This window comes from Anguilla anguilla, chromosome 9, assembly GCF_013347855.1.
Source record: "Anguilla anguilla isolate fAngAng1 chromosome 9, fAngAng1.pri, whole genome shotgun sequence".
NCBI lineage: Eukaryota > Metazoa > Chordata > Actinopteri > Anguilliformes > Anguillidae > Anguilla > Anguilla anguilla.
The window spans coordinates 41,695,773-41,720,775 of NC_049209.1; the positions used below are offsets into that span (position 1 = coordinate 41,695,773).

The 25,003-nt window shown below is 43.5% G+C and overlaps 1 protein-coding gene across 4 annotated transcripts in view; it reads right to left on the reverse strand.

Moving 5' to 3' along the window:
* Positions 1 to 25,003, reverse strand: part of spns2 (spinster homolog 2 (Drosophila)) — a 70,957-nt gene that overhangs the window by 12,885 nt on the left and 33,069 nt on the right. For 3 of the 4 annotated variants that reach the window (XM_035433335.1, XM_035433334.1, XM_035433337.1), the window contains exons 3-10: positions 15,091 to 15,227; positions 10,525 to 10,676; positions 6,802 to 6,868; positions 4,155 to 4,297; positions 3,752 to 3,904; positions 3,352 to 3,559; positions 1,187 to 1,252; positions 105 to 203 (exon numbers count right to left, since the gene is read on the reverse strand). In XM_035433335.1, the coding sequence (XP_035289226.1) occupies positions 105 to 203; positions 1,187 to 1,252; positions 3,352 to 3,559; positions 3,752 to 3,904; positions 4,155 to 4,297; positions 6,802 to 6,868; positions 10,525 to 10,676; positions 15,091 to 15,227 (1,025 nt within the window). The remainder of the gene's footprint in view (positions 1 to 104; positions 204 to 1,186; positions 1,253 to 3,351; positions 3,560 to 3,751; positions 3,905 to 4,154; positions 4,298 to 6,801; positions 6,869 to 10,524; positions 10,677 to 15,090; positions 15,228 to 25,003) is intronic. The other variant, XM_035433336.1, reaches the window with a different exon arrangement.

Here is a 25,003-nt window from a genome sequence, read left to right on the forward strand (position 1 = left end):
ACTATTTACTCTCTTCAACGTAAGTAGGGTATGAACAACTTGACCAAAAATGGTTTCCACTATATTGAAGGGCATAGTAATAGGAGGTAGCAGTGCTGTCTTACCAGACCAATCAGGTAAGGGCTCCCAGCATCCCCCAACAAGTGCGAGGTGAAGCTCTGGAAGGCGACGGCCGTGGCTCTTCTTGTTGGGACGACGACGTGCTGCACAGACAGAAACGGGGGGGGAGGGAGGATTCATTAGGGGAGGTGGGGTTGGTGGGCCAGCAGGGGGCAATCTTCCCTCTGGTCAAATAAACCCCAATGCCCCAGTGCAGTTACGTCGTCTTTCGGATGAGATGTTAAACCGAGGTCCTGACTCACTGTGGTCATTAAAGATCCCATGACACTTATCGCAAAGAGTAGGGGGTTCCCCGGTGTCCTGGCTAAAATCCCAGATCTGGCTCTCGCAAAAACTTGCCACCTAATCATCCCCTGATTTAATTGGCAAGAAAAATGTTCTCTCCCTCCAGTGGAGCTGCTCAGTGGCCAACAATACAAGATTGTGGTTGTACTGGGCAGCTCCCAGGTGTGAATGTGTATGAGTGTGCAGCAGGGCGTTGTTGCAAAAGAGCATCCATGCTCAGCGAACCTACCCTGGGTAAATAAAGGTAAAAAAATAAATAAAAAAATTTAAAAAAGGTGGGGGCCCATTAATCCATCCAAAAAAACCCCTACAGGAGTCTTCAATTATGCATGCCGAGTCCTCCTCATCATCTCAAACCTGTAGTACTGTCAGGTCCTATTAAATAACATATTGAACTGTTTCTAATCCGGCAGCGAGTGCTGGAGTTTCCTTTGCCATCTCCCTCTTGGGACACTGGCGGTGGGTTTATCCTTAATGGTAGAATAAGGGTGAGTCTGTTCTTTCATGCTACAATTATGTTTGACTTTCCTTAGGCTTGATTGAAGCTATACTGGGAAGTCATGAAAAAAAAAGCTTTTATTTTGAAAAGGGAATCCTATTTTTCCATGGGTGGTATTTGAATTTAGCTCTGTCCAGGGAGTAGTTGCACTCCCCGACATCATTTTGCGCAAGACTTTTACATTTGCTCGGTTTTTGAGAACCTTCCAGAAATTTGACCAGCTTTGTAATGCTGCATAACTTTCCAGCCTCTTAGTGGATAAGTATATGTTGCAGTCCTTACCATTAAAATGTCTGCAGTAATGGCCCAGTTTAAAAAGAGCAGCGTCTCTCCTATGAAAATGCAGAACTGTAAAGAGACAAGAAGACACAGGACATTAGTACCCACACAAAGGTCTTACTATTTGGTATTTTGGTTGCATTCTCCTGTGGCTGAGTCATGATTATAAGTATCTTTTCCAACATGCAACAGTACACAAAATTTGCAGCACATATCACAATGAGATGGTTTGTCCTGTAGATGCCTGAACCTACATTGGCAGCAGCGTGCGCCAAGCTTCATTATTATTCACGATGGAAAGATGAAACAGCTGTGGCTATATCGTATGCGGATGTAAAATTCAGCACTGACCATTGAAAAATATTCCTACTGTCCAATAGATTCAAGCTTATGATGACTTATGAAGGCCTGGAAGTTAACTCAGAAGCTTTTTGTGACAGCATTGTTCCTAGATCAAATCCTTTCTTTGTACCCGTGGTTTTTTAAAAGTCTGAAATACCACATTTGCAGTGAGAACTTCTAAATTATTTGTGTGACTGTATACTGCTGTGTGTCATGCGCTGTCATTGATCCATGAGGAAGAATAACATTTAAAGGATTAGTCTGTTCATATTACTGGTCAGGAAGTGGCGATTGGTGAGCAGTTACTGAGCGTTAGATCAGGAAAAAACCCCAGCCAAAGACCTGTCTTTTACAATTGCATGGTCTGGACTGGCCTGACAAGTCGGGACCAGCTGTTGACGGGAGCAGGTGACACTGGCATTCGTGTAATGGATCTGTGGAGATACGGTTGCGCTGGAATCCCGTGAATTTTCGGTGACTTTGGACTTTTCGCGGCGTCTGCCGGTTCCCGCCGGCTGCCATGGGAACGACCCCTCGTGCCAGACGGACAGCGGCGGGTACCGTCTCGGCGGCGTCTGGGCCGGCCTTTTGGGACGCCGCGACTGGCAGCCCTCGGGAAAACGGCGAGCACAGATCAGCTGCCAGCCCTGTGCGCGCCGGGGTCACGGCGCGGCAGCTGTTCCGAACTCGCTCAAACGCGCCGGCGCATTCTGATACCGAGTCACGCTCGTTAAACCGTCTGTAGGTTTCACTGAATGCCAGAGGAAGCGGGGAATTGATGGAAAATCGAGCACCGAATGTAATGGGGCAATGTCTACGGGAACGACGATGCCGTTTTCTATGACTATCCATTATCTTCAGTAATTATGGATTCATCTGGTAATGTGGTCAATATTGGGGTCAATTTAGGATCAACCCACATGCATTAGTCAGCCTCAACTCAGGTTTTGACCAGAAAATGGGAAACAATGGTAAATGGTAGGATTTCCCCAGAAAAAAATCTATTTGGTCTATTTGGACTTGAACTGGCTGAATTGTGACCACCTGGAAACTGACACAGGGCATGGCAGGGGGTGGCCTGGCCTCTGTTCCCGCAGGGGGCCATTAGGAGCAGCCAGGCAGAACACAGCCAGCCCCCCCAGCCCAACCCAAAAGTGGGGGCCAGTGATGCAGCTACGTATAGCTCAACATAAACCTCCAAAATGCCAAATACTTACATCAGACACCATAAAATGGCCTACACGATGCCCCCATTCAAAAGAAACATACGCTAGAGAGGAACAGGTTGGGTTTGATAACCTGTAGGGAAATCAGAGGCATGGATGATCTGGCTACTTCTTTCTCAGTCACTCAGCACATAGTCCATATGCACTGGTGCGACTCCATTGTTCATAATCTAAGGGGTATAGTATTTCCTTGTAATAACTGTAAGAGTGAGTCCAAAAGCCACACATTGTTTCAAGTGGCAAACCCTTAGAAATGAAATACGCCCTTCCTGGTTTTCGAGGAAATTAAACAAGAAAACAATAAGCCTCTTGGCTTAGTCCACCTTTCTGACAGATTCCAAACAAGCCTAATCTCTGAGAATTCTTTATGAACTCCCACGTAAACACGATCAGGGAATATCAATCATTATTGAAGACAAAAAAAAAAAACCACACACACATTACTGCATGTGTCACAGTAGGTCACAGCTCAGCAAGGGACCAACATTCCCAGTGAATTACAGAAATACATGTAATGCAATGTAATGTATACGTAGAGAAGGTTTTTTTAAGGTTCACGCAACGGTACTGAAACCTTTCAGACGTTCGCCTAACACTCACATATGCCCCCACGATGCTCTTCTTAGCCACGACGAAGATGAGGCAGATGAAGATGGCCGAGCCCAGCATGCTGACGGCGCACACCAGGGGGTCCGCCCTCTCGGTCTTCTGCCGGCACAGGCGCGTGGTCGCCGCGCCAATCAGCACTCCCAGGAGCCCCGTCACGCAGGTGATAGCCCCGAAAATCAAACTGGAGGAGGACCAAAGACTTTTAAAAGGCCTTATAAGGCTGCCTAGTAACCAGTAGTACACATTTAAAATAAGAACTTAACGTTTAACGTTCTGCTCATGGATATGAAAAGCAGCACATCCTGTCCTGAGTCTCCACCATCTCCAGATTGCTGCTCTACTAAGCATGATAAAGGTGTGTGTGTGTGAAAGGTGCGTGTGAACTGCTCACCTGTCCCTGCTGCTGCAGGGCTCATTGGTACAGGGCACCACGGTCTTCTGCACTACCTGTGCCCTGTACAGGTAGATTGGGATCCACATGCCGAAAGCACCGGTGGCGAAGGAGACCGCGGACGAGGCCAGCGAGGAGAACACGTAACTACGGCTGCCCGGAGAGAGAAAAACCAGCGCGCTTTCATTCCTCCTCTCGTCAGAAGAGATGGCCCAGTTCCACACAATGCATACAATGGTGGGGCATGTCACGATGGGAAAATCCACAAGAGAATGACGGGAACTACACAATTAGCTAAAGGGAAATGGAACAATTGCAACATACATGCATACATTCTGCGCAGAGAGGAATGGCATTCTCAGGAAACTGTGCGTGAGTTTGAGACTGAGTTCGAGCCCCTTACTTTTTGGCCAGTGCTTTCATGTCACAGATCCAAGGCGTGCGAGTCCTCAGCTGCCCTCCCTGCTGGTCCACGCTCCCCCGTTTGGGGTCGGGTACGAAGAACAGGATCAAGGTCCCGGCCGTCATCCCCAAAACTGGGGACACCTTCAAAAAGGCAAAAAAGACTGTTTCAGGAACTGCGCTAAGACCACACCCACAGGTTACATCAGCAGTGACATCATCAGCAGGACTTATCGAGCCTGTACACGTTTGTCACAATGTGTGAATCCTTGTATATGTCTAGCCTGCTGCAACTGAGGGGAATCTGTATTGTGTGACTACAGGGAAAAGCCAGACCAGATAGAAGCTCCCGTTTGCTAAATCGGAGACTCATTTGAAATGTTTGCCAACCACGCATGCTGACATGTCTAAGCAGCCTTCTTGGTCACCGCCTCACGTCTGTGCAGGAAGAGGTTCAGCTGTGTGGATGAAATTACCCAGAAATCGATAGAGTGACTGCAGAGCTCCACGCGAAAGCCGCCTCTCGCTCGCTCTCTCTCTCGCTCGCTCGCTCTCGCAATGCCGCATTAGCTCCTTTATTACCCTTTACGATTCGGGCGGCGGTGCGAGCGGCACGGAGAGGGGCGCGTGTCGGCAGGGCGGATTACGCGCAGGCGAGCGCCGGGAGACGCTCTCCGCTCGGCAGAGTGAAACCAATCTCGTCTGCCAGAAGCAATCCTCCACCGCATCGGCGCTTTCGTGGCACGGTGACCCCCCGAGCCTGCCGGCCGACGGGCGGGGCTGGGCGGGGCGGGGCTATTTGCTTTAATCACGATGCCCCGCTTCCTGTTTTACTGCCCGTCCGTCTGCCGGGCCGCCGTACGCCTACGACGGAGCTGTGGAGCCGCGGTCAACATGTCCTTGACGGAACACGCGCTGCAGGCGGCAAGAGGTCAGAGCCGAAACGATTACAAATGAGCCTTCACAGACGCGGCCGCGCTCCCCGTCTCCGCCCTGCACACCAGATCCTTCAGCGAGATGCGAAGCAAGGCCTCGTAAGTCACTGCGAGCCGTTCCCATTGGCAGATAAATGCATTCCTTGCCGCAATTAAAAGGTGGGGAGGTCACGCAGCAGGTCTGCCAGGGCCTTTCCTCTCTGGCCTGTGAAGGCGAGATATGGAACAGGCGAGCTGTCTAGCTCCCAGCTCCTAGTCCTCCTCCGTGACCCCCACCCCCCCCCCCCCCCCAACCCCCCCTAACATCCACCCCTCACTAAGTTTGCGAGAAGGAAAGCCGCCGAAATCCGGGCACAGAAAACAAACGGAAAGCCGAACAAAGTGTTTTTTCCTAAAAGCAGGATATCACAGGCAAAACCTTTTCATGTGTTTATTTTCTTAAAAAAAAAAAAAAGTGGGCAGTATGATTAAATCTCCTCCGATCGTAATTGTTTTATTAATGGGTAACTATGCACACTCCAAAACAATATGCCTCACGCTTGTTTTGAAATTCGGTGAAAAATGTACATCCCGTTTCCGCTGATTGCTCAACTAATACCACAACAGGTAATGGAGGCATGACGATCGAACATCCAGTGCCTTTCATCTTTTTTGCAACACTTGTAAAATTTTTTGAAGGACACATTCCCGCCCCCACAGAAGTGGAATGTACAGCACTATATTGTAAATATGTTAACCTTTTTGAAACAATGAATATATTTTATAGCAGTGTACTTTTTAAGCAAAAGTTATTTGTTATGTATTTTATTGAAATATATTTTCAGTATTTTATTTTTTCAAGGTCTTATAAGGTGCAATCATGATATTATTTTTATCATCCGGTTTGACCTTGACCAGAACATCAGAGGAAGATTATTTTTCAAGTTAATCACGCCACTGTTGCTAGGAGCTTTCGTATTCTGTATGGTACTTCTGGGCATCTACATCTAACATGTGGAGGGCCAAGTATTTTGAACAAGGCTGTCTTTGTGCTTGGCAAACTTTACCCTGTGCAGCTTTACAAAGGGACTTCTGACAGATAATTTGCTGCTCTACGGTAGGACTAAGAACACACTATTTCATTGAAGCTGATATCTCATCTCCTTTGGCCACATTAAGGGAATGTGAATTAATGTGTGCATTGTTTAACAGGCAGCAGGGGTGCATATAATAATTGTCTTTATTGGCACTTTCACCTCTTCTTGATATCAGTTAAAATTTGCAAGATTAGTCATTTTAGGTCGTGCCATGGGTATTTCCATGATGACCTGGCACTGTAACCCAGACTAGGTGTTTCATTGGATGTACAGGCCATGTCAGTCAATGCTAATTTTAAATACTTCATATGGCCAAACATTTTCTCTTTTTTTAACATAATATAATCATGGTGTCCACAGGAAGTGCATGACTAAACGGAAATCACTGTGGTTTTATCTTCTGCTAAAGAAGGAATGGACGGGGAGAGCCTGAAGCCAATATAACACTGCAGACTCAGCTTCACCATCCCAGGCTTGGCTGCCAGCTTTCTGCAGTGTCAGATCAGCAGCCCTCCTGTTTTAGCATGTGTCCCTCAGAAGAGCAGTCAGTGCATACCCCCTTTGGGCATGGCTCTCCGGAAGGACCAGCTAAATAAGCTGAGCGTGGGCGTCGTGGACAGTCAGTGAGATCTCTTACCCTCAGGGCCCAGTGCCAATCTCCTGCCGCGTCTTTCGCACTGGAGCCCAAGATGTAGCCCAGACCACTGCAACAGAAAACAGCAGAACGAACGTTAGCATCCCCAGGCCTGAGGTGAAGCCGTAACATCTCTACATCTCATTTGACTCAGGATGCGGGAGCAGCCAAAGCCTGCTCTGATCCTTGCACAGAAGAGTGAATCACACCGAGTGTAATATTATTCATAGACTGAGACTGATCTTTGATGACGTTCCCAGATAACTGAAAACGCATTCAAGTGAACCACCTGGTGCCTTGATCTCGATTGTGCCTGACGTGAACTTGTGTTTGGAGCGCAAACACCCGACAGCCTTTATTCCTAGGGAAAGAGCAGCGGGTTGTTTCTTTTCCGCGTGTTTGATTAAGAAAAACTCTGAATAGCCTTTGGCCATTTGAGCCTTATGACCTGCACATGGCCTGCATTATAAGTCTCTATAGGTATTCCCATTGGACGGTGTCTACACAACAGTGTATTATACCTTATCGAACCTGTGTTTTGTAGTTGTTCCTATGACCATGATATGCACTTTTGTACATCGCTTTGGATAAAAGCGTCTGCTAAACAAATGTAATGTAATGTAAATGTAATGCTTAGTGTTATATTTGGGTGTTGAAAACCCAAAGGAATCAGGAATTTAGGAATTCATGAATCACACAGGGCTGGTTCCTGCCTTGATTACAAAAGATGATACTCTTGGATCAGCGGCTATGTCTTCGGCACATGACCCGATAAGAGGCTTAATTACCACAACAATTTCTTAATGTGGAAGGGATATGACGCAGCCACTGATCAAAGCAACAATGTCTGGGCTCTCTGAAGCCATGCCAGCTCAAGGAGTGTCTCTTCCAGGCCCTTTGGTGGGAGGCAGCTAAACAACAAGAGCTCCTCCATGGTAATTACTCCTCCAGACAACATATTTTACACCATATCATTCAACTGGTCACACCTATGGTCCTCTATTTATATGATATGTGGAGGCTCAGGACATTTAGGACAAGTTATTGTTGCTATAATTAGTGGGTGGGGCTTTGTGGAGAGACAAATAAAGAATGAGTTAGGGGTTGGGTGGCATGCAATGCATGGTTGTTGCTGTCAAGATGACGCATTTGGGACAGACAAAGCTTAACAACTGAAAACTGTAAAAATGATTGCCTCCACTCCAGTTAACTACAATTTTTTATTGAACATAGTGGAATTTTTGGAGATAAGTGGCTATGAAAAATATGATTCACTCCATTTCATATGTCTGACAAGGTAATGTACTTGGAATATCAGGAACGATAAAGGTGAGGTTGTCAATTTAAAATGCAAGACATGGTTTAGATGCTAAAATGGTTACAGTGGCACGACTGCATTGGGATAACTACTGTAGAACAATAGTGGACAGAAGTGGTGAAGCCAAATGTGAATAGCTGTCTCATTACTGATACCTGATTGGTCTATTTATTTTCTTATGTCTTCAAAATGGACACCGTGTGGCTCTGAGGACAGTGTTACTTTCCGAAAGGATTCTGTTGAAGAGATGTGAGCAAAACACAAGGGACACCCACCATCTGGCTTTGTGTGGCCGAACAGGTGCCCTCTTATGTTTTTATTTCACCATCGTAACTGCAACTGGGCTTTTCCAGAGTAAACAGATACTCCTTCATACTACAGAGGATGATTAACTGCAATGCAATCAGCTAGTGCTTAGCACCTACACTGAAGTTCATCACTGTACATGAGTCACAGAGAGCACTATGGACAGCTCACTGGTATCGTGATCAGATAAATGTTGGGTGTTTCACCACATTCCCGGTCTTTGTTGTTTCCTGTGTTCCAAACAATTTGGGGCAGCCTGTCAGGACAGGAGTTTGACTTTGCAGGCACCGCTGACCATAATTAGAGATGAATTCGCAGACTGAATCAAAGTGATACTAGGGGGCTTACAATACACTATTATAGGGGTGTATATTAACAAAGCATTGCGACCTCCTGATGGCGCCTCCCTATTTATTGCATAAATGGAGTAAACCATCCTGCAATTTTGTTTTGTACTGATTAGCACTCAAAAAATAACAGAAAAAAAGTCCTGGGCACACATTATATTTCCAAGGAGTGACTAACGACAAACCTTACATGAGCCTTACATCCCATGTCTACTTGGAATGTTGGACATCAACACCACCGATATCTGAAAAATATTGCCGCCTTTGTCCCGGAGGTAAGAGACCGGCTTGGCAGGGCGTGTTTATTAGCTGGGGAAACCTTTTCTTTAGGAGACCCATTTCCTCTGCACCCTGTCTGATTCCTGAGGTCACTTCCTGGAAACGGTCACAACAACTCAATCAAGATAAACAATCAGGGAAGTGCAGAGGATGTTTTGGTCACTGGTTCGCAGGCTTCGGTCACTCAGCTCCTATTGTTCCTTCGCCTAAATGCTTTATTGAAGTGAAACACTTTGCCTCAGCATTCCAGAGCTCCTCCGAGGCCAGGCCTTTCTTTCCTGCCTGTCTCCGACTATATTCGTTCTGCCATCAATTCTGTTAGTGGGCTGCATGCATGTCTGATGAAGGATTTCCAAAATGTAAGTTGCTGCAGGTTTTGTTCTTTTTGACATTTAATTGAATTCCAGCCACAGCACAGATTATGAGGGACATAAATCTCTCGGGCAGAAAATATAAATTTTAGCTCTCTTGCTAGTTCCTTCGTGAAATTAATGAACTACAACTAGAGTACTCTGTGTTGCATTTGGAGAGAAAAGACAGCACTAAGGACCTGAGTCCTTAGAGCACTACGTCTGTTCATTTATTCACCATTTGATTTTCTTCCTCCACTTCTGCCTTGTCTCTCATTGCCGCAAAGGTTAAAAACAACCTGACACAGCCAAAAGCGGTTGTGCAGCAAAGCACCTTGGGGGATTTCCACGGTAAATAAAAACAAAGAAACAGGAGCCATTACAGGCCCATTCATTTTTTATCATCCAGCTTTGTTTGTGTTGTGTCTTTCCCCATTTTTCTTCCTCTTGAATAAACCCTTGCCCTGAAACCCAAAAACAGCTTAGCTCCTCATATACCGTGACCTTTCCAGTAATGTATCTTTATATTATCCAGTCTATCTCTGGAGTATGGGGGGTTTCATTGGAACTGGAATAAATAGAAAGAGGCAGGATGGCAGTTGGATATTTTAAACTCCACAGGACTGGTGCGTCTGACCTTTTTGTTGTGAAAAGGTGTCTGAGATAAGACTCTCCTTATCTCCGTCTCAAGAGCCATTTGACTTTTCTTGTCCTCATCTGCACCATCTTGCCTCCTTTTCTTTCATTCCACATTTCTCACTATTAACTGAAATCCTCAATTTCAAATGTCTGGAGACTCCTTTCATCTCCAAAATGCAGAATTAAATTGACCATCATGGTGATATTTAAACTAACTAATCTAAGTTTTGTGCCTTAGATCATTTAACCTTCCACTGTTTTGCAGCTTATGAAACTCCACTTCCACAAAATGGTACAGGAAGTTAGTGTTACAAATTTGTATTCCACTAGCATGGTCAGGACCTGATACCAAAACATGGGGTGTGTCACATCACTGAATTAGATTAGGAGAAACACTTTTGGAATAACTGTGTCTGAACATACAGTGTCTGACTTATTCTGGCTTTGTTATGATTGTTTTGTGCAGTGGAACTGATTTATGACATACCTGCCCAGGGGAATAGCAAAGTAGAAGACAGAGAGCATCATGGTCCGTGTGTTGTTGGTGAATAGGTCGCCGATGATGGTGGGAGAGATGGAGGAGTAGCTTGACTCCCCGATGCCGACCAGAACCCTCGACAGGACAAACAGCCAGTAATACTGCGAAGGGAGAAGAACGTGGTCAGGGAGGTAGGCCAGTTAACAGCACGGACACGCACAGAAACAGAGGAATCCTGCTTCCTTTTCATCCTGTGAGAAGGCTGTTACACACGAACGTGTAAGTAACTTCTCTGGAACGTTCTCTCCGCTCCAAGTATAATTCATTTTTCCCCATGAATTGTCCTGAGTGCTTATTATGAACCATCACAAGTTCATAAATCTGTCAACTTTAAATCACGCTTTTGGAGCCAACTGCCAAAGATAATATATGTGAAAAAAGTGTCGAGAACATGACGTCAAGGCAGGGCAAATGCGTGCATCGAGCTGCTTGAACGCTTACAATCCCAGAATCTCTGCGGGGGGTGCCAGTTGGTGAAGGACACAATTGTGGTACATAGGTCAGCCATCTTCTTTTCCAGCACTCCAGTGGTCTGTATGACACAACGGAAAGGAATGGCAGTGTTCTCAATCTCGTGAAAATGTGGCCGCTGACCTTTGTCTTTCTTTTGGTTTTAATAGGGGAAAGGGGAAAATCTGAACCACCTCTTTCATCTTTCCTACAATATTCATCCATCCATTATCTATATCCGCTTATCCTGAGCAGGGTCGCGGGGGGTGATGGAGCCTATCCCAGCATGCATTGGGCGAGAGGCAGGAATACACCCTGGACAGGCTGCCAATCTATCGCAGGGCACACACACCATTCACTCACACACTCATACATATGGGCAATTTAGAGTCTCCAATTAGCCTACCTGCATGTCTTTGGACTGTGGGAGGAAACCGGGGTACCCGGAGGAAACCCACGCCGACACGGGGAGAACATGCAAACTCCACACAGAAAGGTCCCAAGCCGAGATTCAAACCCTCGACCTTCTTGCTGTGAGGCGACGGTCTTACCCACTGCACTGTCAGTATTGAGTTAGTATGTATAGCTGAAAGTGAAGTCATCTTCATATGCTCAGGCCGGACACTCTCCGTGCGTTCTTCTTGAGTGATCTCATTCAGGCAGAGCGAAACGTGGCCAGTGCTTCCACTTTTACCTGGAAGGGAATGGCTGAAGCTTATGGGATGCGTTTCAGTGCTGAAGCACAGCCTCCCATGGCCGAGTCCCATGCACGGCAAATGAAAACAGATAAACGAAAAACCGGCAAAAGCGCGGTGCTCAGCGCTGTATCTGAAACGCTGATGCGCCGATAAAAATAGAAAAAGAAAAAGACGTAGAGTGCGGAGCGTCGGCGCAGCGAAAGGAGGGAATGCCCAGGGGGCAGCGCTCCCTTCCATTAATAGCCGGCCGTTCGTACCCGACGCCGCCCCCCGCGTGATGGGCCTCTGAGCATCACTGAGCTATTGTCCTGTTACATAAGTCCCCCGGGATTGGAGGGGAATAGTGATGGGAATCGGCAGTGACTGAAGCAGGGTTATCCGATGTGGGTATTTGGACGCATGCCTACATGACGATTTTTTTGCCTTGCTTTCCCCCCTCCCAGATGCCTGAGGACACATTAGTGTCCGCCTATTCTGTTGGGGAGGGGGCAGGGGTTGGGGTGGGGTGGGGTGGAGTGGAGTGGGTGCTCAGGAGTGGGTAGTCAGCTGGCACTGACTGTATTAATTACAATTCAGACAACGCCTCAATGTAAAATCTGAAGCTGCTTCCACTAGACCAAGAATTTAAAGAGCAATCACCCACTGGAGTGTACCCATATATACAAAATTCAACAATGCCATCAACAAAAAATGGTGCCAGCTGATCATATCTGAGCGTAGACAAAAATACTGGTGCTTGTTTTTATCATTGGCATGCAATGTTTAGACATGTTATCTGGCAGCATTTGGTTCCCTATCATCCAACCTATTTTGGATGATAGTTCCACTCAGATTATTTCTGTATGCACAGTCAGATGCCTGAAGATTATCTTGATATTTCATGTGGCAGCCATGACAACAGATATATTTCCATGTTTTTCCATATTAGATTTAGGAGGCTGATGCTGGCAGAGAAATTACATAGACCCCTCATACTGTGGGTGTAGAAAAGCTGTACTACAGTTGGTGCACGCTACCCATCCCCCGCTTCCAAGACAATTTATTTTTGCTTCATTACGTTCAGCACAAAGAAAAGACAGGGGATTTGAATGAATGAAAAAAAGACACTACAGCAATAGGTTTTCTTCTGCAAATGAAAACACAAAGCTGTTTGCTGTTGTCTTAATTAAGCAGGGAAATTACTTCAGTCTAATTTGCATTATTGCTTCACACCATGAGTAATAATGCGTAGCAATATTAGACATGGAGCCTTGAATCCCAATGACGCACCTCTCTGCATGTGAGTGTCTGTATGTTATACATACACAGCAAGAGATCAAGAGATAGAAAGGGTAGTGGGGGTTGGTCTACTCTGCAAATAGCCACTGCCGCACGTCGTACCTGTTTGAGATTATCTTCATCAGCTCAGTGAAAAGATAGCAATGTACTGAGAGGCATATTCTCAGTAGTGTGGGAGAGGTTAGTGTCCCCTGCAACTGACAATCATAATTATGATCTGTCACTTCTCAGACACCTTATGGATAGGACAGCAGTTTAATTAGCAGTCATAGCACAGCATTGTCTAATACATTCCCTTGAGACTAAAAAGCCACTAAATCCTCCTTGATGCTGATGAGCTCTACAAGGGAAAGTGTGGGGCAGTTACAGGATTGAATCAATGAGTTTATGATGCCAATTAATTTTGATATGCAATGCAAATTAATAGAGATATTACATGTATACTATTTTATTTGAAAAAAATAATTTATTGATGAAATCTGAATAATAAATTACTGAACTATTACTGAAATTGGTAGTAGTAGTGGTACACTTTAATCTCTTTCGCCTGTTACTGAATATTTTATGAATTCTCTGGTTGAGCAAATCCATCATTCGGCATTAACAAGGCAGTGTTACCAAAGAGATAAGATGGCTGCATTTTCCCTAAACATTTAATCCACGTAACCACCTACACTTGATTTTTATTTATTTTTATTTTTTTTATTTTTTTATGAAAATAAAATTGCTGACACCCCATTTTTTATTGCTCAGTGGAGTGTACCCCCTCTGCAAATTGTCCTCTGAAATAGCATCAGCATTACTGAGGAACAAATGCACACCATGTCCTTCCCAGACATTATGGTCACGCCAACCTTCTAGAGAACCTGCAGTGAATAATGTGTTTTGGCTTTGTGGACAAAGCTGTGGCCTGCATTTGAGTAAGGACATTTCACAGACCGTGACTAGCCTTTACTTTGGAACAAATCGTTTGACTTTCTGCAATATTTTTTCTCACTGTACGATTTTAGTCCTTACTAAGACAAAGTGTGTTCCGTGTGTCTGTAAAATAACTCACAAAATAATAACATACTTCATACTCTTTTTTTTATATCTGATTTTCAAAGTAAGAGTGCTCTGTTTTCTTAGCTGATAGTACATGCCTAACTGTCGATTCACAGACATTCATTTCATTAAAGTATTCTTGTGAGGGTACGTTGTGAACCAATTTAAAACGATTCCCCATCTAATGTGTAACTAGTTTGATAGGTTTTAGTATGAACAAACCATAGCAACACACAACATTTTTTATTGTATCCCCTTCCAGTTCAATCCCTATGGCCCTTAAATAAACTTGGACTAGCTTTGGGTTTTGTTAAATACGGGAGGAAAGTGCTGTGGAGCCTTTTTATCCGGCAGATCTGAAGATGTTAAGTGACAGCCCTGAGATTACATTTCCTGTTCCCAGCTGCCCCATCGAGTCAGGCACAGGGTGTCTAGGGAGAAGAGCTACTGGATTTTAGCTGCTTCTCCATTAGCGTTAGCATTAGAGTGTTGTGCTGCGCAGCGCCCACTGATGGAAGGGCACTCCAGGGCCACCGTAAACCTCAAACGGAAATCACCAGAGGCCGAGGAGACCTCAAAAGCAGATCGGAGCTCTTGCGGTTTAGCCCAACCTGGATTTAAAAGGCACAAGGAGCACGTGACCTCCACGTTTGAAATATAAAACTAAGTGATTGTCTGCTGGGCGCATTCATTAGGTAATTGCTTAATACCAGGGACCGCTTAATTTCATTTGCTGAGGCTTAGAGATAGACAGAGATAACGAGAGCTTGAAGGCAGTAAAAAGCAAGCGGAAGTCACACTAAACGAGCATGTCATTTAATCAGGTGCCAAACGAACAGGCTTTAGACGGCAGTTTTGTTTCGCCAGTTGTAATAATCAGCATTACGCATCAGTATTGATACAGTATCTGTGCCTCAATATACAGAATATATTGTGAATAGGTGATTTATTTTGGGGGCTGTATTTTAGTGGAACAAAAACTAAAGATGGCTTTGTGTACAATCGAACCACCCTCCCCCACTCAAGGCACGGAGACAGCCCTTACCTCTTTGGTGATGAAGGAGCTGAAGAGAGTGACGGCTGACCAGAAGAATATACCGCAGCTCAGTATGATCTTCCTGTTGAAACGGTCGCCAAGGTAACCGAAAATGGGCGCTGCCACCATGAAGCTGCAGATGAACACTGCAAATGACAGGAGAGAGACAAAAGGGGGTTCAGGGTGGGGCGGGTTAATGACACTGGAAGACAGCGCGATTAACATATGTCACATTCTTCCTACAGAGAACTAGAAATACTGCTCTGAATTACAAGGCTAAGATGTGCCGTGCGCTACATTCCCTCTCAGCGTGTAGCATCTCATTGCATTGCACTGACCGCGTCCCCTATTTTTAGGCAGGTTGCCGTGTTTTGTTAAGGGCAGCCGATGCGCTGCTAGCGGATCGCGAGTTTTAGCACGTCCCCGGTGCCGCGCGTATCTCATCGCGCTCCGCAGCACGTGGCTCGCGATGAACCGTCGGCCTGCTGCCCTTTCCAAAAAGCCCTGGCTCACAGAGAGCTCCCAGGGGGCCACGCCCTCTGCATTCCCAGATCTTGGAAACAGAAAATTCCCGAATTCACAAATTCTCACCAATTCGAGGATATCCTGAAACCTGTTTAATTTGGCTGGGCCCAGTCCTGTGCCCAGTGGAAAATTTTATGGGGAAAAACAGCCTTTAATAATTCACTATTAATAACCTTCCCAGGCACTATCCGGCCTGACACAATGTTGTTTTACACAACAGAATATAGTGTGCAAGGCTGGGACCTGGGAGTCCTTTAAGGCATTCAACAGCTGCCTTAAACTTAATGTTGTTAGGGTATAGAACTATTATCAAAGGAAAAATAAGGTTTTAAATGTCTGGCCTTTTTAAAACATGAATGATGAGAAGCCACATACAATGGTTTCATACAGGTCATGTTGCATTTCCTAATATGACTTTGGGTAATGACTGATTTTAACACACAATTGCAGGTTGTAGCTCGTAGATATATGGCAAATGGAAAGAACACATTTTTTAGTTAACACATTATCAGTTTTCTTGCCTGTGGTGTGCAAGAGTTTTAAATATTTGAGACACTGTATGACTGAGATGTGACCTTCTCTACTTTCCAAATCCTTTCAGTGCTGACTACAGGAAAACCAAAGTCAGAGTCAATATTACAGAATATACAGAATATACCCCAAACAGGCTTAAATTATTAATGTCTTTAAAATTAGTTTGGGAAAAAGGGAAAGCAGACTGCTCTTTGTGGCATAAATCCAAACAATTTATGATTATCACAGTCCAAGAGTTTATTAATACACACTCTGCATACAACATGATCTCAGTGGAGTCAAGGTGACGATGTTATGTTGCACCCAGTATCACAGAAATGAACACATATTTTAACTGAAAGACTGTGACTTAGCCAAAGCAACAGCATTTCATTGTTATTTTATGTAGCGTGTCTGCTTTGTGAGATAAATAAAACATTCATTTGTAAAGTTTTATTTTTCTTTTACTTTACTACTACTTTTTCCCCTAATGCAGGCAGACCTATGGATATATTCCAAAATACTCTTTTGGGACCTGTGTCTATTTCTTCCAACTTTGATAACAAGAACATTGATGCTGGAGAAATGCATTTTAACTGGCTGTGTTTAAAGGGTACTTATCTCATACAGTTCTGTTGACAGTTTAAATCAAGCATTGTAGTCATGATAGCTCCAACAGGTGCACTGGGCTAATTTAAACTGCACACCAATAGCAACATGCATCCTTAATGCCTCTATTAAACCAATATAGCAACAATGTTTCAGATCATTGGCACCCAAGCAAGTTTGTCATCTGATAGTATTATATTTAATTCTGTCATACAAACACAAACAAGCTATTGGAACATTCCCAGGTCCTTGCCAAGTATTGACGGCAAGATTTTGACCTTTATATTTCTGGGGTAAGGGTTTTCTGAGGTCGCAAAGCTGATCCATTGTGCTGGATGATTTTGAAGCTTGTGTTATTCATAGACTTCATGACGGGGATGCAGCCAGTACAAACGTTACTGAAAAGTATTCTCACAAAATAAATGCCTTTTTAAGCCCACAAGAACCAGCTCTTGGTGTTTTAATAACTGTTAACAAATCAATTTGCAGCAATGTTTCAGGCCACCTGAAGTGGTTCAATGAGAAGACAAAATCCATGTTAAACATACCAAGCATTTATGAAGAGGCTGAAATGACGCCCTTTAAATGATTTAAGATTAGGTGAATTATTTTATGGGAACAACCCTGGGTGCACTTTAACTATACATAATGCATATTCATCATTATACATGGATTACTTCTACAAATCCTTAGGCTGGTTTAACTGGTCTTGTTTCCATAAAATATACCAGTGAATCGGCGTACAAGAATTTGCACTGAAGTTGCGTGGGAAGTCCAGGTCAGAGCTGATGTAACACACAAGCTAATAAGAAGGTACAGTATCTATTGTGATCAGGGGACTGGCCTAAACAAAGCATTGTGCAATAGCAGCCTGTGAAACCAAAACATAAGCGCCCCGGTTCAGATGGTTTCTAAGTGTGGCTGTCTGAGTCATCCTCAGGCCACGTGCCACCCACCTGTGCAGCGTCTTAATGGGTCTAATTAATACCTTACCCGACTGCTCTAGGCCAGAAGGAACCTGCGAGCCACTGTCTCCTCCCACAATGCCGCAGTCAGGTATGCACCACTTAGGCCTGTCCTTAAGAAGCCAACGGACCGCTCCATTTCAGGATGCACTTGTTACAGCCTCAAGGCATTTGTGGAATTCTGTACCTGTCATGGAGTGCCTGCTTTGTTGTGTAACATTAAATTTAAACGAGCCACTTTAGCTACTTTAGTTTGTCTGTATTCTTCTGTGTTGCCCCCACTCCCCATCCATTTCCACAGTCCTGCTGAGCCACACAGATATAACTGGGTGAAATAAACATGATAAGGAGGCAGTTTTTGCAATCAACCCACTGCAGCCACCTCGTCTGCATTTGAACACCAGGAAGAAAAACATGCTTATCTAAACAAGCATGTCAACAATAAAAAGCACAACCAAGTGTCTCTTTAAATATAATTTAATGCGCTAATGTTCTAATAATAACAGGTAGGTGATTACCCTTTGTAAACTTTTAGTATCAGTATAAACATGTTTTTTTTTTTTTGTCTAACTGTTCATATGTATTTAAAAAATGACTTTGCTCATCCATAAGCAAACTGAGCATATTCTTTCAGATCCATCCGGCTACAGTAAATAAAATGATAATACATGATAAAAGACTGTCAACACAAGATATTAAGATGTTCTAAAGAAATGGCACAGTCATGTCTTTGTTTGGCACAATCCATGCACACCTTCATAGATGGGTGAAGTGAAGTGGAACTGAAACACAATCAGGTGATGTCAGAAGAATTTCTCAGGTTCTAAGATGACAATACCAAAGGTTCAGTTCCTCGGAAGATGAAAAAAGAAACCTCCAGCCATTTTTCATCCACATTCTTGGGGGAAATGTCCCATCATAGCAGAAGACTCTGTCATTAGACCGAACACCTTGCTTGACCAGTGGAACAACAATTTTTTGTGGGGTTTAAGTGACTTGAAACATTTCTTTAAAAAGCGCCCCACCCTGTTAAAGAATCAGGGATCGTTAGTTCCGGTAAAATCCTGCATTCATCTGTCAGACATTCTCATTTTTAAGTGAACTCATTATCTGGATACTCATCATTAAAGACTATCACCACCCTCAGATGATTGATTGGAAAAGGCTGATGAATTAAGATGACACTATTAAATTAGAAGCTCCTTAGTTTTTCACAGCAAGATCAACCAGCAGAGACTGAAACATACTATACCTCATTATTTCATACTGTAGTTTAAATCTCACTTATGCGAAGGCATTAAGAGTAATGATTTTAAAATATTTTTTAAATGTAACCATTTGTTATCGGTAGTGACTTTAATACAAAGGATACTAAGTAGAAAAAGGTCACATATTAGACCATAGGTAATTACATAAATGTGATTTTACCGTGGAATTGTACATGACATGTCCCATGAGACATCACTTTAGAAACTACCCACTTATCCAAGTCACATATGGAGATAGTATGTTCTTGCGTGATCAACAAGTCACACCCTCCCCGCCCAAAAACAATTGCTCAGAAAAATGAACACTACAGAGGAAGCCCCAACATGACGTGTGGCTTTCACCATCTGAAAATCCTCACTGTCAAACACACACCCCCAGCTGCATGACGTTGAACCTAAAGAGGCTGAGCACGGTCTCTTCCGACCGTCTGTCAGGAGTGGCCCACGGTGAGGCCCGTTCCTCTGTTTCACCACAGTGGTGATGTGAACGGACTAAATTTACAGACAGTTCTGGGAAAAAAAAGTTCATAAATGCCATGTGTATACATGCAAAAAAGGGAGGAAATCCCTCGTCTAAACAGTCAGGACTCGGGGCACTGGCTTACACAAGTTATGTTTTCTTGTGTTTATATATGTATAAATACATAAATCCATACATACTTGGATATGTTTATGACAGGAATTGCTGCTGCTGAATAGGAAATGGCTTTGACGAGCCACAGGACAATATCGAGCTCTGACCCCATGTCAACAACTGACTTGGGAGAGAAGTTCATGGATTTGACTTGACAAGCTCAGGTCTATGATCTGTGAGGCTGCAGTCTTAGAGGAGAAGGGAGAAAACAATGAAATCTGTCAACAGCAGCAAAACATGGAGAGTAGTGTAGCGCAGCCTTCCTGATGCCTGCTATTGTTTGCTTTTCTGAATTTAACAGACTAGAAGGACAAAATGGAGCAGACAGGGGTAACTGTTCTTCAGACAGAGAGCAGCTGTTTAAATAAATTTTGATTGGTGTGGGAAAGGGCAACAGAGCCCTTTGATGTAACTACCCGCTTTATACATTTGGGGGAAATACACAGACGATTGTTTGCACATATTTTTGTGAGATATGTTTATAGAAGTGGAACTTATCAGTTCTTATCAGGGAATCACAGATAGGGCACTACTGGGACAACTCAGACAGATAACTCAATCTCATGATATCTCAAACTTCAGCTGTGTTTTAGGTATTGTCAACAGTGACTAAAACATTCACACACAGTCTCTGAAGAGAGAGACCAAATACACACTTTTCATTGATTGTCGGTTGTTCTAATAACGTTCTCAGTCTTGGTTTACAATGTCATTAAATTATGTAATCCCTCTTAACTGACCCAAAATAATGTTCACAAATAAGTTATTTGCTCCACCTCAACAAAGCCATCACCCCTGTTTTATTCTTAGTTACCTACATGCATGCCTCTGGCAGTCATTTACTAGCATTCTAGTGTCAAAACCCGTCTCCACAGTCAGTACTGATTTATGGAAGATACGGTATTCCGAATTTTTCAAAACAGGCCGCGAGACAAACAAATGTCCACCCATTGTTTATTTCCACAGAAAGCTTTAATGGAGCAAGACGTGGTGACTGATCCAAAAAAAATTTTTTTACGCCTTACGGTACATATTTTCAAGTGGAATAAATTAATTGTGTTCTCTACCTTGACCTTCTTTGTCTGGCTGTCAGAATATGGATCAGTTATTATTGCCTTCTCAATGGAACCCATTACCAAGATAATGCAATGCTTACAGTTGCATCACAAAGACTCCAATTCTGGCACGGATCACCTGACATGGATGAAAATATCGTCACATTAAAGCTGTCCGTCTACATTTTGCCCTCATATTCACTGTTTTATTTCAAATCCAATATGCTGGATTTTCTGGAGTACAGAGCCAAAACAACAAAAATTGTGCCACTGCCCTAATGCTTTTTCATTTAATAGTATACTCTGAATGATTTTTTTTACTAAATAATATGTTCAAAAGTGAAGTAAAGTAAATGGGCTCAGTTCTGGTTTTATTGTGAGAGAAAAATCATTGTTGATCCATATGCGCTGTCTTTAAACAGAAGATATAAAGGCAGAGTGGGTAGGGCACAGCTGACACCATTTGCTCTCTTTGGCATTTTGAACTGCTAATTTATTGCATTACACACCTTGCTCCAAAACTATGAGGGGGAAAATGATGCCAGCGACACACGCACAAAAGAAAATTAATATTTCTCACACGATTTGCTTTGCTTAATACTGCAGTTAATTTGACAGATCAGGCATGCAGTAGGTTATCTTTTCAGATGCTTAAGTGTTGACACAGTGAGCCGATTATCTTCGCAAAATCGTTTATATTGTTTTGCTACCACTTCAAAAACACAGAGCAAGGAACAAAGTGCCAACAACTGTGGGGAACAAATGTCTACATACCTGAGGTAAATTCCTGAGAAGTTTAGGCTGTTTGTGAATGTCTTTATTCAATTAAATAGATCTACTTTCAGCACACACTGTAGGTGACATGACATCTGAGTGTACTGTATACCTCATTCTGGGCACAATGGGCTTACTTTAACTTGTTTTTCAACGAGTCGTAATTAAAATAGCTTGGTCTAGTGAGCCTATTTGAGGAATGTTGCCTTAGAACAGTTGCTTGAGAGCTCAAAGTGTTATGACGGAGGTGTTTAATTAAGTCCAGGGGCAACGTCACATTGTCAGAATCATCAGTCTCTTAACAAACAAAATAGAGATACTCTTCCCTCAAACGTTCAGCTGGATGTGTAAGAATGCTCTCACATCTACACATTACACCCACAGGATGCAACGCCTGGCCAAAACGGACAGATGAGTCATTGAGAACTATAAATGTCATGTTTTTCATGAAAAAAACATCAAGCATTTATTGGACTTGGTGAAATGAAATTCATTGTGCTTAGTGACTGCACATAACATATCATCTAAAAACCAGTCTGGCTCTGATAAAACTAGCTGGATGGCTTTCAGCTTTACACTGCATCAGCACAATGATGCACAATAATCACAATAATCAGCTTCCTTCGACGTTATAATACGTATGTATGTAATAAGAGGTACATCTGTGATGTTCTTGTCCAAATACAAATTTGCCTGATTTCATGCTTAATTTCCAGTCCACCTATGATTTTGGTTAAGATGAAGCACTCGTGCAGATTTTCCTGCCCAGCTCAAGACAGCGCGCATTACTGTATGGTGTTAAGCTGCAAGGCACGACCACGCGGACGACCGCTTTGAACGAGGCACGAATCGAGGCGATTCAAATAGACCTCGGCTGCCGGAGACAGAAAGGTCCTCTACGCAGGTCTGGACATGCTCGGTCAGTCATCACGTTTCTATTGCAGGGCCCCTTGGCCTGAGTCTGCCTGTAAGCTGAGCGCAGAACTGCTACCGGACAAACATCCTGCTGCCCCAGATACTCAACCCCTTTTGGGTCACACTTTTTTTTTTTTTTATTAACCCTGCGCCTGTACTTTCCCCTACCACCGCTAGCACAACCAAGGTTAACCGGTTTGCTCAGATTTCTTTTTCGATTGCCAGAGATTTATGGTGCGGGAGTTTATTTTTTCCTCCATGTTCACAGTTACTGGTTTGGAACTCTGCAGTGTTTCACTGGCCCAGACTCGGTGTTCTTGGTTTTAGGTTTTGATTCTCTGGCTGAACTGGTGTGCTGGCCGAAGAGGCTATTCTGAGGGAGATGCTGGACCAGCATACTTGCAGTGTGCGAGCATTTGAGTATGAAGAAGCTCAGTCGTCAGCCAGTACATTTGCTTTAGATGTCCAGATATACTGAAGCCGTGGTCAGTGATACTTTGGATCCAAAGGCATCACAGTTTTTAAATAAATTACAACTGCAATGATATAACACAAACAGCAGCACAAACAGTTAGACTGCTACCAGATGTTTACAACAAAAATCACAGGGTACCTATTCCTTGGTGTATATTGAACATTTCCACCAGGGCTGACTGAGGAAGGCTCTGGGCTTTACAGGTAAAATACGAATAAATAACAAGCCAATGTTCATCAGTCAGTTTTTCTACAAGGTTCCTTGATTATATTTATATTATATTCTGTGATTATCATTTCTGTTTATGTCTTGTTATGTTATCCTTAGAAGCAAATTTTCATTGACAGTACTTTGACAGACAAATAGATAGTAGATTTACATTGACAGTACCTTGACAGACAAATAGATAGATAGATAGATAGATAGATAGATCTGTGTATTGGAGGTTTAGTCCATAATGAAGGGTACAAAGAATTTTCCTACTGCACCACAGAAACCGAAAGACTGACTCATACGCCGATGATTGAAACACTGCTATTAATGTTTGCACTGCACACAAACATTAGGCATAACGACGCCTTGTGCAAGAGCAACAACAGAGGTTCCAGTGATGGTTACCAAAAGATCCGCGAAAGCATATAATTTGCTTTACACGGATGGAAATTCGGTTAAGAACGCAATTGTTTCGAAAGAATACAGACCGAAAAGGTCAAACGGTCAAATTGGGGAAGAAATGAGAGAGAAAAATATGAGCGGTGATTAATGGCTTACATAAGAACAGAACGGAAGTAAAGCACCTTTACCTAGAAGTGCTGGCATAGCTGCGGTTCTTTAGGGCATTCCAGCCCATGGGAACCAGCAGTTTCATATTGTCGTGGCCGAGCCCAACTCCTTTTGTTCCCCGGAGGAATACCGCACCGGTTTCCCTGAAGAAGGGAGGGGCCGCGGGGGTTAGAAGCCATCCTCCTGATTCATGCGCCGGTATGGCGGTCCTGTGAAGACGCACTGCCACAAATGTCATAGCACCAAGGCCGAAAATGAGTCCTTTTCATGAGGACAATAGGTCCATATCTCTGTCAAAAAACTAATCTTGGGTGGATTTTTTTTTTTTTTTTGGATCAGGCTCCTCTTCGGCGTCTTGTGCTGCCGCTGCTTTGTGTTTGGAAGCTCGGCCGGCTACGTCTCTAAAGAAGGGGTGGGATTCGATCACCTTCAGTCCTTTACTTTCACCAACAATTAAAAACAAGAACAAGTGTGTTCTTCACAAACACACTTTGGCTGGTTTAGCAATGACTAAAACGAACTCGCCAAACTGAGTTTGTGAAGAAAACGTATAATGCCTGCATCTGCTCATGAGTTACAGTTAAGGATAAATGTTGATTCAATACAGGCCAAGAGCTGGACAATTGCAAAAACAAAATGTGCAAAGGGATCCACTGGTATACATATAGAATATAAAAATGTAACCCTACTTGGAAGGCAGCTTGCTGTTGGCATGCAATGCCAGCTTCATTTAGCTGTGACGGATTGCTGTCTCTCTGAATGGGGCTCAGGTGTTTGGAATTGATGCTGTGTGGATTAGATGTATTGCTGTATTCATAGCAATGAATACTAGCCAAATGGAACAGCTTAGCAGGCAACACAAACCCGATCTTTATGAAAACAAAAATCCTTTTTTGACTTTTCCTTTTGACCGGGTGAGGTAATGCTCAAAGTCTTTCATGCGTTTTTTCCGCATTCATTCAAAAAAAGGAGATGAAAATTCTGCAAAGCCCTCCTGTAGAAACAGACTTTGTAGTTCACCTGGTTTCCACAGAAACCAGCCAGAGGGACAAAGAACTCCGATGCAGTATTCTGCTGGACTCAGAACTGCAGTTATTTTAGAGGCATCTAAATGATCTCCTTCATTCTGACTCTGAAGGATAAAACCAATGTGTATGTTCTCAGACAGAATCATTCATCGCCTGGCCAACAAAGGTTTCAATTTCATGTTCAGACAGATTTTTAGAAACACTCTTTGTTATTTGGGTTATGCTTTGCTAGGTAATGACAAATTAAGCTTAACTCAAATAAATAAAAGCCAAAGCTCTAAGGCAAGCCAGTTCACACATTATCCTGTCCACAATAGCAAGGGATAATTGAATGTAATTCATGTTATACTATAAAGGGATTTCTCTGCTGTAATTCTG